General features: G+C 38.4%; 2 protein-coding genes across 3 annotated transcripts in view; both read left to right on the top strand.

Moving 5' to 3' along the window:
* Positions 1-7,617, top strand: part of ctrip (E3 ubiquitin-protein ligase ctrip) — a 91,268-nt gene extending 83,651 nt beyond the window's left edge. For both annotated transcript variants that reach the window (XM_088264323.1, XM_088264324.1), the window contains exons 33-39: positions 449-689; positions 1,187-1,588; positions 2,490-2,660; positions 3,395-3,581; positions 4,602-4,718; positions 5,323-5,514; positions 6,355-7,617. In XM_088264323.1, the coding sequence (XP_088120449.1) occupies positions 449-689; positions 1,187-1,588; positions 2,490-2,660; positions 3,395-3,581; positions 4,602-4,718; positions 5,323-5,514; positions 6,355-6,551 (1,507 nt within the window). In that variant the 3' untranslated portion in view covers positions 6,552-7,617. The remainder of the gene's footprint in view (positions 1-448; positions 690-1,186; positions 1,589-2,489; positions 2,661-3,394; positions 3,582-4,601; positions 4,719-5,322; positions 5,515-6,354) is intronic.
* A 407-nt stretch (positions 7,618-8,024) lies between these two features.
* On the top strand, positions 8,025-12,981 carry Membrin (golgi SNAP receptor complex member 2). The gene is made up of 4 exons (XM_088264308.1): positions 8,025-8,198; positions 8,277-8,382; positions 9,895-10,093; positions 12,583-12,981. Exons 1-4 carry the CDS (start codon positions 8,065-8,067, stop codon positions 12,789-12,791), a joined length of 648 nt encoding a protein of 215 aa, XP_088120434.1. The 5' UTR covers positions 8,025-8,064; the 3' UTR covers positions 12,792-12,981.
* Positions 12,982-13,958: the final 977 nt, after the last annotated feature.

The following is a 13,958-nucleotide window of genomic DNA, read 5'->3' on the forward strand; positions in this document are numbered from 1 at the left end:
TGCAACTGTTGCGTATACATATTCAATACGATATTAACCAACTGGTACGTATCGTATTGAATCAGTATTATCTTGAGCGTTAATTATATGTAGGCTATGTGATTAGCCCTGCGTTTCAAGTACCAGTCCAGAGGTGTTATCAAATAAATGTTTTGGTGAAAAATCGCCTTTATTTATTTTAACCCTACCCCCCCTGGGAATTGACCCAAGGCCTCCACGCACGGTAGCCAAAAGTGCTAACCTCTACACTATGGCGGCAGATTGCTTATTAATTAATATTTTGATTTCTAATCCAAAATATTTCATGATCTTCTGGTCTCTTTTATATGAAACGTTCAATAATAAATTAAAATAATGAAAATATATCAACACATTGTTATCGGGAGGTTTTTCATTAACACCGACCTTGTTGATAGTTAGTTGAGTGTAACGTGTGGTATGTTTGCAGCCCGTTCCTGTTCCCGTTTGAGACGCGGCAGCTGCTGTTCTACGCGGTGTCATTTGACCGCGACCGCGCCCTGCAGCGCCTGCTGGACTCGAGCCCCGAGCTGAACCACGCGGGCGCCGACAGCGCCGAGCGCGTCACCCCGCGCCTCGACCGCCGCAAGCGCACCGTCTCCCGCCAGCACATCCTCAAGCAGGCCGAGCAGGTCGTGCAGGACATGGCCAACTCCAAGGCGCTACTCGAGGTCAGCACACCCACCCCCTTCTCTCTTTCTGGAACCCTAGTATCTAGAGGCCGTATTTCACAAATTTTGGGGCGGTAATGCTTATCCTTAAGCAGGTCGTGCAGGACATGGCCAACTCCAAGGCGCTACTCAACTCCCTGGAAATTGGGTATCCAAGGCTCTCATTATGTCAGAAACCTGGTATTGCTTTGGGGGCGTATTGCACAAGTCTTAGGGCCGTAACGCTAAACACATCATAATGTTCAAAAAATCCGTATACAAGCAATGCATATGTGTTCATTCTAATTCTGATACCAACCACATACACAAACATAATAAATTCATGAATTTTGTAAATATTTTAATGGAAAATAGCTTTCCTAAACAATTAAACTTCTTTATTTTAATTTTAAGTACTAAACAATATTGAGAAAGATCTGAGTGAGGGCTAGATTACTGTGTTGTGTGTAGAAGTTTTGTCTCGCCTTTTCCTAATGTGCCGCTTCTCGATTGGGCAGATCAAGTACGAGAACGAGGTGGGCACGGGGCTGGGGCCGACACTGGAGTTCTACGCGCTGGTGTCCCTGGAGCTGCAGCGCGCGGACCTGGACCTGTGGCACGGCAGCGAGAACTTCAAGCAGAAGCCGGGCAGCTTCGGGGGCGACGCGGTGAAGGGCAGCCAGCCGGCCGTGGTGGCGGAGGGGGGCGCGCCCGCGCCGGCCGCGGACGCACTGGCCTCGGTGTACAGCGCGCTGGCGCTGGAGGAGGAGCGCGCCGAGCCCAGCTACGTGAGCCTGCCCTGCGGCCTGTTCCCGCAGGCGCTCGGCCGCGGCGCCAAGGCCGCGCAGCTCTCGCGCATAAAGGCCAAGTTCCGCTTCCTCGGCCGCTTCATGGCCAAGGCCGTCATGGACTCCAGAATGGTAAGGACACCCCACCACCGTACATTTATTCTACAAACTGTAAAATGTTTTCTTTTTTGTGTGTATATACAGTGAAACCTCTATGTATCGTTTTTAAAGGGACCTAGTGAAATAAACTATGTATGCGGGAAAACAATGAATGTGGGATAAAGAAGTCAATACACTAGTATATACGATCGAGTAAAGATACCGTCCTCCCAATTGCATAACCGGTAGGTTGAAATTTTAAGGATACAAGTTTTTGATTGAAATAAATGTTTTAATTAAAAAAAAATACGAAGTTCAACAGAACCCAAAGATCTTCAGACCTCTTCTGCTGTATCCATCACACAAGCTTTTGATAGTCTGTATCCCACACGTTGAAATATTGTCGTCGAATATAACAAAATTGAGAAAATGTAAAAAAAAACAGACAAATTATGTCAAATATGTAGCGTAATTCAAACGATGAATGCGGTAAAATGTTGGATAGAAACGATCGATGCGATCTATTTTTGTATGAAATGAATTCCGGGTAGAAGAAACAAATGACACATCCGGGAAAACGATTATTCGAAGAACGATAGATAGAGGTTTCACTGTAATTTTTATTATTATATAAAAAAAGTATATATATTTGTGTTTTTATTATTTACACAAGTATTTCAATTCCATACTATTTTTGTGAGTCTAAGCGGCTCATTTTTAGAAATAGGTATCAAATTGTAGTAGAGTGGGTTCGAACTGAGAAACTCTGACTGGGAGTCATTTACAACATTTTGAGTGTGTTTATGTATACAAATTAAATACCAAATCTGTAAATAAATATTTTGAGTGTGGCCCTATGTTGTTGAATGGTGAATGTTACACTTTTGATGTGTATCACGTTGCGAGCTGTAATTAACTAATTGCCATCTTCCAGCTGGACCTGCCGTTCTCGCAGTCGTTCTACCGCTGGGTGGTGGGCGAGGAGGCCTGCCTGGGGCTGGCGGACGTGCGGCACGTGGCCCCCGAGCTGTGGCGCTCCCTGTGCCGCCTGCAGCAGGTGGCGCTGCACGCCGAGGCCATCAAGGGAGACAGCTCCCTCTCGCAGGTGACTGTCTAACTAACTCCGCACAGATGCAAACCTGAATGAAAAATAAATTCTAACAGGAATACTAACACTTGAAAGTCACTGGCTAGAACACTCAAGAAGGGTGAAAAAGCCATTAAAAAGAAGAAGAAGAAGATGCGAACCTTCCGCTAATTTGGGATAATTTTTATAATGCCATTTTCATAAAATACTATCTCGAGGGCGATTATACAGATGTAGTTTATGCGCATGGTGCCCACTACACGGATCCAACATACAAACGCGCCAGTCTATTGCGTGCACTGCTGGCGAGAGTTGAATACACAGATCCGTGTGATAGGTATAAATGGGCAAATATACCCCAGAATTTTTTTTAAGTAAAAATGAATTTGTATGTTTATTATGTTTAAATGTATGTTTATTATATATATGGACGTATATTTTTCGAACAACAAAGGTATTAGTCATCCATGCATGTCTCGACATGAATTTAAGACACGGAGTGAATCAGTATTCGCGCCCGTTACAAGTTGCGTGATTGGACAGCGGACCGCCCGGTTAACAAGTTAAAGAAATTATTTTTTTTGAAGCAGTGAATGTGTTAAAAGTGCTAATATAAATTACAAAAAATTGATTTTAACAGGATAAAAGGATGAAAATGAAAAAAGTTAGCAAATATGTACTATGAGTTATACTTTTAAAAGAAGAAGGTCCTTAGATCTAGTAAGTAATATAAGCTGTACTACTTGTTGCAGGAGCGGAGACGCGAGCTGCTGTCGGGCATGGAGCTGGACGGCTGCCCCATCGAGGAGCTGGGCCTGGACTTCATCCTGCCGGGACACTCGTGCACCGAGCTGCGGCGCGGCGGGCGCGACATCCCCGTCACGGCGCACAACCTGGCGCAGTACATCCAGCTCGTCACGCACTGGCTGCTCTACGAAGGTAACCAACTGCCGTCATCTTCATTTTATTATGCAGTAAAATCTCCATATAACAAGACTCATTGGGGGGAAGGGTGTCCATTTAAGCCAAAAGAAATAAAAAAAGTTTTAAGTTAAATTATTTTATTTATTTTTTTAAATATGGACATGCATTTAAATATAATTAACAATACAAAATTCTATTTATTGTCGTCGTAAAGTGATGTTGCCGTTTGATATCGATGCGCTTGCTTTGAAAAAAGAATTAAGTTTTGTTTGCATTTTTGAAGTTTTGTGACATGATTTCTGATTATCCGCCTCCGTAGTGTAATGGTCAGCACGCTCGGCTACCGTTCTGGAGGTCCCGGGTTCGATTCCCAAGGGGGGTAAAATAAATATAAGTGATTTTTTCACTGTAATATTTATTTATTTAATATTACCATGGACTGGTACCTGAAGCGGAGGGCTGATCACCTTTTCTTCATGTGTGAACGATCAAGATAACACAGTGCCCTATGCACCATTGGGGTGCGGATAAAGGTTTTTTAAAAAAAATCTGATTATCATGGCCGCTAAAAATTGTTTACATGCGGCATCACTAGAATTTAAGCATGTATAATTTTGTCCTCCTCCGTAGTATAATAGTCAGCACGCACAGCTACCGTTCTGGAGGTCCCGGGTTCGATTCTCAGGGGGATCAAATAATTGTGATAAAAAAGTGATTTTTTCATTCTAATATTTATTCGAAGTACGCTAGACTGGTACCTGAAACGATCAAGATAACACTGCGTTTATATGATGCGGTGCCCTGTGCACCATTGAAGTGCGGATAAGGGTTTGAAGATTGAAGATGAAGACATATTGACAGGGCGTTGTTTTTTTTTTTTTTTACATTTGACAGGTTTTTTTGTCCATTATAACAAGGTTTTACTGTACTCGATTCTCATTTAGTCGAGAGATGTAGAAAGAACACGGGGCTTGTTCACAGTGCCCCCTGGAGTGGCGAGTGTTACATTGAATACTTACCTTTCAATGTTTACAGGAGTGGTGCGACAGATGGACGCATTCCGGGAAGGATTCGAGTCCGTGTTCCCCCTCACCAACCTCAAGATGTTCTACCCCGAAGAGCTGGAAGCCATCTTCTGCGGGACCTCAACTGGTACGCATTCAGCCATCACTTAATAGATTTGTACCCGACTTTGCTTATCATTGAGATTCTCCTCTATTTTTCTTAACACAAACCAACTGATAAAATTACAGCAAATCACCGTTTTTGATGATTTGCTGTATTTTATGTAATAAAAAAATGTCCGCCTCTGTAGTGTCATGGTCAGCACGCTCGGCAACTGTACTGGAGGTCCCTGGTTCGATTCCCAGGGGGGGTCAAATATATATAAATGATTTTTTCACATTAATATTTATTCAATACTACCCTGGACTGGTAGACCCTGAAGCGGAGGGCTGATCAACTTTCCTTCATGTTTTAATGATCAATATAATACTGCATTTATATGATGCAGTGCCCTATGCACCATCGGGAGCGGATGAGGGTTTGAATGAAGAATAAAAAATTGTGGAAAATGCCAGAACAAACGCCAGAGGACGCTTACAATGCGACATGGGCTTTTTTTGACTTATGAGGAGCTAAAGAGAGTTTCCTAGAATAGACCGGAATGGCGAAGGAGGTGTCATATGCTGCTGCAGACCAGTCCACAGGATTGAGACAGAAGAAGAAAAGTAATTGGTGATACTTTTTGTTTTAGGTAATGTGGCTGGCGGCAGTGGGCAGCGCTGGGACGTGCGCGCGTTGGCGGAGGCGTGCAAGCCCGACCACGGCTTCACGCCCGAGTCGCGCGCCATCCGCTTCCTGCTGGAGATCCTCTCCTCCTACGACGCGCACGAGCAGCGCCTCTTCCTGCAGTTCATCACCGGCAGCCCCCGCCTGCCCACCGGAGGTAAGTTACCATGCCTCATTACATAGAGTATCGATAAACTCGACAAAAATTAATGCATCCGAGATATTTGTACCTTTTTGCTTAATTTTGGTTCACATATCGCTCACTCCTTTCAAGAACGTCATAAATCAAAAAACTTGATTTTTCAGGAGAAAGTTCAAAAGTTTAAAAATATAACACAATGTATTAAAAATAAATATCAAGCAACTTATTGAACTTTTTACTGTGCAACAGATGTTTTGAGGTAAGGTTTATCCTTTTGAAAAATATTTAATACATATATAAAAAATAATTAAACAATACCTTTTCTTCAAAATGCAAACACAACACTTTCTGCCCTGTAGCGGGTAAATATTAAGTTAAAAACATGCCTCTTTTGCTGGGATATAGTACATTTTCTGGGCATTCCGAAAACATGCACAACTGAAAATTGATGATTTTTTATATATGACATTGTTGAAAGGAGTGAGCGATATGTCAATTTCATGTTATTTATTATCTCGGCATTTACTTTGTAGTAAGACATGATTAAATTATAAATAAAACACTTGTTTTTTACCACTGGAGTATTATATTTTAACGACTAGTTTCGGAAGCTACTGTTGCTCCCAGCAAATGCCGAGAATTTCCTGTTTAGCCCACACTAGATTATCCCTCCTGTTCCCAACACTCAAATAAAAACATATTTTATTAGCTAGAAGAAACAAACATCCACTAAATGATCTATAAACCTTGTACATAATAAGCAAGGTAAAATAAATGCACTTCCCATCTAAAAAAAAAAAAAAACTGTGGAGCGTTGACAAGGCATTCACGCTGTAATGGATTGTGAATTTGCAGGTTTCAAGGCGCTGTCCCCGCCGCTCACGGTGGTCCGCAAGAGCCTGGAGCACAACGTGAACCCGGACGACTACCTGCCCTCGGTCATGACGTGCGTCAACTACCTCAAGCTGCCTGACTACTCGTCGCTGGAGGTCATGCGGGCCAAGCTGCGCGTGGCGGCCAGCGAGGGCCAGCACTCCTTCCACCTCTCCTAGAACCCCGACCCCGAACCACGTTATACCTTTATATTTTGTACATAAATTTGCTGTAACATATTTTTTACGCTTAGTATAAAAAGAAGAAATCTACGGTAACCTGTTTGCGGTGGGAAATGTTGGACTATCCACGTCAATGGCCATATTAATAAAACTTAGTTTAAATTACTATAACTGTGGGTTTGATTACATTTATATATAATATTATTTGTGTCTAAATATTATAGTGGAGGTATAAATACGATATATTTTATTTTTTAAATAAATTAAATCCTTTATTCTGATAGTGTGCACGTGGGACGTGGTATTTATCGTATTAGTTTTCTCTTTGTGATTTTTGTTTCCGGATAAATTGTTACGTGAACTTACGAATAAATGAAATTGTACAAATGGGGATGCGACAAGTTTATAATGCGCCGCGCGTATCTCGGGGCAACTTGACTTGATTGCAAGACGCGTGATCTCAGCTCGCAAGAGGGTGCCGCGTGGACAAATGCGCTGCGGACGGATGCTCAACGTAGTGCGTTAATGATGCACCCACGCCGATTAGGAAAATTTACATTTTCCTGGCCAAAAAAATTGTGAAAATATAGCTATTATTATTGTATTTGAAGAATGATTGAAATAATATTACCGAATGTTTTAGACAATAAATTTTACTTTTAACCTTCTTTCTGCTGTCAACGGATTAAATATGCGTTAATATATTTAGTTTTTGGTACTTTTTTTATTAGTAGCAAATAATTTGGTGTGCAATATCGGTAACACGGTTCTTTTTATGTTTGGATGGGTTTCGTAGCGGAGTTGTGTACGCATAGTGCCAGGTCCAGAGAGCCGGAACCCACCCCTCCCCCCTAACTCTGTTGTGCTGTGCCTACCGGAAGTATGTAATATTTGGCCGTTCCATACATGTAAAGTTTTGTGATTCGAAGCTCCGTGTGGCGCTTTCTGTATAAATGGTCAGGCCCTGTTTCAGAATTGACGTGTCTTCTTCCTTTATATAAAGTAAAGTCTAGATTTACAAATATGATTGATTTTTACTTGAATAAAAAAATTATAATAATTATATTCGATGTTTTATTTCCTATACCTCCATTTCTGATTCTTTATTTTACTTGTAAAAATAATTTCTATCATAAACATACACGATTTAATAAGTGAAGGGCTAGACAAATTTAACCAAATAATCTTTGGAATTGGAAGCCTCAACGCCAATTACTTTAAAATTTATTGTTTGTTTAATTTTCTATGATGTATATGAGAACTAAAGTACAAATTTTTTTATGCCGCCCGTGGATTTTATAAAATAAAATAAGTAATTTTTTACTGATAATCTTAATTTTGTTTTTTAACAACCTACCCCGTGTTCTGCGCGTAAAGTAAGTACTAACTTATAATTTTTCATTAAACTGTCAAATATCGGTTTTGCCAACTCAACAAGTTAAAAAGTACACGTGTCCTTCTATGGAATTCCAGCCGTCAGATTCGACAGCTGTCAAATCGCTTAAAAAAAATGGAGGCTCTTTATCATCAAACAAATAATCTAATTCAAGAAGCGCAACAATGTTTTCAGCAGTTAGAAAGAAAACCACCAAATTCAGAAGAAATAGAGACCCACATTCTACAGAAAATTCAGGCTATTAACTCGTATGTGAGATTTTCAACACTATTTTGCCGTTCTCGACATAACCTTTACGCTGTAGTAATTGGATTAATTGATTTCAGAAATTGCGACCGATTGGATATAATGATATTTAAAGCTCCCGTTACACAGAGGCAAATTGCGAAAATGAGGTGCGATCAACTAAAATACGATAGCAGACACATGCAGGTAATTGCAACGAAGCCACAAATATTTGTAATTCTTCTGTAATAGTGCCACGAAATTGTGAAATTCAAATTAACCACCCTACCTTTGGGTTATTTTCAGACATATTTTTTATAAACAAGCAAAAAATCACAACGTTTGTTGTCACAAAATATTGTCAGGTATGAAACCTGATAAAAATTTGTCAGTGTATCCGGTACGCATTAAATATTTTTGAAAGAGATATATTTTCTCGTGCGAAGAAAAACCGCGCGTATCACATGCGTTCGTATGTGTAGAGCGGTTAAATATGAAATAAAACATTTGGTGTCTGGACAATATCTCTTAAGAAAATCCCAATATCTAGATGCATAGTGGTTAACATTTCACACACACTTTGATTTGAACAAAATAAATTTATATTGCTTAAAAAAAAATTACCTGCCTGTCACGTACAAGGATTTATAGCGTATTGCATTTATATGTCGTTTATAGTGTCGGGTTGTGGTCCCGTGGTTAATGTCGCAGACTCTTAAGTCAGAGTTTCTCTGTTCGAACCCACTCTAATACAATTTGATATCTATTTCCAGGGCTTTTCTTTTTTAAACAGAAAGGTCCCGGAACTCATAAAAAAAAACACATACCATTTTTTATCATTTTCACAAATTATTTAAATATATAATTTATATTTGAAGCACTAACTTTGTGATTTTCCATTTTATAATTAAAATGTAACTTTGTTTTAAAATCACTATAAATATTTTATCATAACTTAATTATAATGTCTACTGGTTTCGAAGCTAACTGCTTCTTTATCAGGATTGATTAATCAGTTTAAAGTTTGACGTATTTATACGTCCCGCCCGGTTAACTGGTTAACCAGCCTATGAGAGGGCATAAGCTCTGTAAATACTTAAACTTCCATATTCTTTACCTATGTTGAGATGTCAAAAATGTAATTTTTATTATTCCCATCATATAAACTCTAAATTACATTTTTCTATGTAACAACCCTCTGTGCTGTCATTTACCAGCTTCATAATATAAAAAGTTTGCGTAATCGGAGGGTATATATGACTAGATAGATGTATGGATGTAAAGGAGGCGAGGAGTGTATGTCAGGACAGAAGAGTGTGGCGTTCCATCCTTTCTGCCTACCCCTGCGGAGAAACGGCGTGATGGTAGTAGTAGTATTTGAACCCTTATCGGCACCCCAATGGTGCATAGGACATTGCATCATATAAACGCAGTGTTATCTTGATCGTTAACACACAAAGGAAAGGTGGTCAGCCCTCCACTTCAGGTACCAGTCCAGGGTAATATTGAATAAATATTAAAGTGAAAAAATCACTTATATTTATCAGACCCCCTCTGGGAATCGAACCCGGGACCTCCAGAACGGTAGCCGGGGGTGCTGACCATTACATTATGGAAGCGGACGTAGTGTAATGGTCAGCACGCCCGTATTAGTAGTAGTAGTAGTATAATATAGAAGTTGGGTTGTATATATATTTGTCTACTGTAATTCCATTTCAGGCGGCTCTAAATAATCTGCAAGAGCGGCGACAGAGAGCGGCGCTAGAAATGCAGCAGCGCGAGCAGTTGCTGAGCAGGAGGTTTTCCCCAAACGACAGTGGAGCCCCGGCACACACTTCCATAGATGTTGATGCGAGTGCCGTACATAATGCATCTCTGTATAATGCTCACCGCGGAGTGGATGATATGATTACTACAGGTATTATTTGAACTGATCATAAGAAAACAGTGAAACCTCTATCTACTCTATCTATACATTTAAATCTTAAAAAAAAAACAACAAAAAAACTATTATATCTTTTATTATATTACATTAAACCACGAGTGTAAGTCCCTTTCCAAGCACAAGAGCACAGACTCTTTTATGGAGAGGCACAGCGAATCGAAATATAAAAGTTCTCCATATGTATAAATGATTCAAATGTATTATGTTATAAATAAAAATGTAAATATACTAAAAAAGGGGATTGATTGAAATAAACAATGAAAGCGGGGTTAAGAAGTCAATACACATGGAGATATGGTGGAGTAAAGATACCGTCCTCCCAATCTGCATAACCATTGGTGGGTTAAAATTCTAAAAAAAATACATGTTTTAGATGTAAATAAATGTATTTTTTTTTAAATCACCATATTGCGAATGTGGACAAGATATAGGGGATGCAAACCATACGTTCTTTCAGTGTCCGCTCACTACAGGGAAGGAGAACTTTCTAAATAGCTTAACACGGGCAGGAATCCAACTCCCCACCCAAGTATCCACCCTTCTTTCTGAACCCAATTCTAGAATTGCGGGCATAATTTCTAAAATGATAAAGCTAAACGCATTTAAACTATGAAATTTTGTATCAATTGTTATTATTTTCTATTATTTTTTGTTTGTAAATAAAAATAATACTTGACACTGGCTGAAACATCCTTTCACTAGGTGACTGCTAAATAAATAATTTTAAAAAAAGTTGAACAGAAACAAAAAATATCAAAGTTTATTGCATTGTAAATAATCTGTGATTGATATTTTTTTCCTGTTTTTGTTTCCGTAAGCTAACAGTACCTATATTTTCGGCTTTGCAACTAATATTTTTTTTGGCATCAGTTATTGAAAGTACGCCTTAAAAAGTTTTCAATCTTTCAAAGAGTGTGCTTGCTACTGAAAATGAAGGTGCAGGCAGCGGCTCCTCTTCATCAATATCAACCTCTTCTGCTGTATCTGTCAACCTTGCTTTATACAAGCTTTCAATAGTTTCTATCCCACACGCTGGAATATTGTCGTCGAATGTAACAAAATTCAGAAAAGTGTAAAAAAACAGGCAAAAATTTATAATTATTTTTTTATCAATATAAATTGTATACATTTATTTAAATCACAATTTTAAACATATTTAAACAAATATTTTGCAAAGACCCACCAAGCCACCTTGCGTGTCTTGTTGGTGGAGTTCATATTGAATACATTTTTTATTGTTTTTAACCATTTCAACCTAATATACACACAAAAAAGTGAGAAAAATTAAGAATATATACATTTTACAATTTTCATAAAATTAACTCTTGATTATTTACCCATTCCTTTATTTTGCCTTTGTATATATGCCTTGCCATATTTTATTTTGACCTCTAACATCTGTCGGCAACAAATAAAAAATGTTTGGAATGACATATTGCAGTGATCGACTCCCATATTTATTGTTTATTCTTGGGACTATCAAACCTTAGTTGTGTGTAAATCATGTATCATGGTTGTGTACTAAAAGATTTCGATATTTTTGTCTGGTTAGTTGTTCAACGATGATACTCATTCACAATATTCCACGTACCGGCAGTAATTTTAAATGTTTATGTATCAAGATTGGGTTGTCCCTTTGAAATTATACATGAATGGGTAAAAAAAATTTGATTATTGGATATTGCATTTTTAAATTTGGTTTTGTCGAATGTCCTCAAGACTTAATTCCATATCTTAATATGGATTAATATATAAACATGGATAATTTTTATGATGAACGCGGTAAAATGGTAACAGAGAACGGTAAATTGGGTGCAGATAGGGTCGGGTCAGTAATTGTTTTTGGAAAATTGATTTCATATTTTTACCTATTATTTTTTGACATCTCATCAAAGATGAAGAAGAATATGGAAGTCTGGGCATTTACGGGTCTGACGACCGTCATAGGCTGGTTTAAGTGATCACTTTACACACGTGTAACATTCATCAATTCTACCCATTATTAACAACCAAATTCTTAGAAGTTCTACATACATATATGAACCAATTGAAATATTATTCTTGAATCACTAATGAACTTCACTAGAGATATCTATTGGTGAGATGAAAATAAGCTTTTAATTGAGCAAAAACTCTTTTATTAGTATGTGATGTCCGAATCCTGGATTATAATCACACACATGAGAAACGCCAGATAATATCATTTTTATTTTTATCATTTAAGCTTATAATGACCAGTTAATTTATTTATAACATTTTGAGTGTGTCCAAATACTTGTTCAAAAAATCTGGATTATCTCCAATTATAGGAGTTATTTTCATGTCAGCCCCGTAAAGGCCCAGACTTCCATATTCTTCTTCATCTTATTAAATAAATCATCATATTTTTACCATCACACAAAATATTCATGTATTTCGATAGAACATTTGACGCATGAATTGACTTGATTTTTTTATTGCAGGTTCTAACGTCTTGACTAGTTTAAAAAATCAACGAGATACGCTGAAAGGGGCCCACCGCCGTATCATCGACATGGCCAACACCTTAGGGCTCTCCAACACAACTATCAGCATCATAGAGAAGAGGGCGCGGCAGGATAAGTTCATTCTACTGGGCGGGATGCTAGTCACGCTAACCGTCATAACGATTGTAGTTGTGTACTTTACTTAAGGTGTAATTCTCATATTTACTTCATAATTTATCCTAGAAGACATTATATATTCAACATATTGGGAGATAGCTACGGACATCTAATAATAACTGCAAACTTCTGACAGTATCGTAGAGTCCCTAAAACTCTGTATTCGATAACCTGGAAGTCCTGGAACTCAGCCACACCCTGGCAGGGCAAAAAAAAAAACCAAAGTCGGCTTCATCCTTCAATCCCTTATCCGTACCCCAATGGTGCATAGGGCACTGCATCATATAAACGCAGTGTTACCTTGATCGTTAACACATGAAAGAAAGGTGATCAGCCCTCTCCTTCAGGTACCAGGGTAATATTGAATAAATATAGGAATGAAAAAATCACTTATATTTATATTTATATTATACTTACATTTATAATCACTTATATTTATATGACCCCCCCCCCTGGGAATCGAATCCGGGACCTCCAGAACGGTAGCCGAGCGTGCTGACCATTACACTACGGAGGTGGACAAATCTGTTCCGATTAAAACTATGTTGACGGAGTTCATGTATTCAAACATCAAATAGAATTTTAGTCATCAGTTGTTCATTCTTAAATATTTTCAAAAAACCCTATATTTCCATAAATCAATAACCTGTTCTGTTGTATTTACCTGTGTAAATAATAAAACTCATAAAACCACAGCTGTGAAAGCAATCCATCTATTGATACAATAACACAATATTTCACAAACATATTACCTCAGTTAACACTAAGGACGGGTGTTTTTTACGCCTGCGGGGCGCTGGCGACGGCGACGGTTTTTTACGGCGCTGGCGACGGGATTCGATAATTGTATACATATTGTTAAGACCTTAACAAAAAGATTGGTACATAATATTAATATAAAAACATTAAATAATTCCTTTTTTTATGACTTTGAAATGAGGCCGACGCAGGAGGTAAAAATACCCTTCCCATCCTTAATCAGCAATCGACCAAACGGGTAGAAATACCTTTCCCGTCCTTAATGTGTTAATGATCACCCTCTAGTGGAATATTTGTTTAAGTCTCCATACTATAAATTTTTGTATCTTCATTCACAATTTCAACATGTTAATGTGAACAAATTGATGTGAATGCAACAGGAATAATAAAAAAATGAAAACTTTAACAGTAAAAACGTGTCGGGTTATGGTCCTGCG

Source organism: Brachycentrus maculatus, unplaced genomic scaffold (assembly GCF_059751285.1).
Source record: "Brachycentrus maculatus isolate JH-2025_06_01 unplaced genomic scaffold, ASM5975128v1 h1tg000223l, whole genome shotgun sequence".
Taxonomy (NCBI): Eukaryota; Metazoa; Arthropoda; class Insecta; order Trichoptera; family Brachycentridae; genus Brachycentrus; species Brachycentrus maculatus.

What these genes read in the sequence shown, in the direction of transcription:
- Membrin (XM_088264308.1), top strand. Translation starts at nt 8,065, where the DNA reads ATGGAGGCTCTTTATCATCAAACAAATAATCTAATTCAAGAAGCGCAA. An exon ending in ACGATAGCAGACACATGCAG is followed by an intron (nt 8,383 to 9,894) that starts GTAATTGCAACG and finishes ATTCCATTTCAG; the next exon opens with GCGGCTCTAAATAATCTGCA. An exon ending in GGATGATATGATTACTACAG is followed by an intron (nt 10,094 to 12,582) that starts GTATTATTTGAA and finishes TTTTTATTGCAG; the next exon opens with GTTCTAACGTCTTGACTAGT.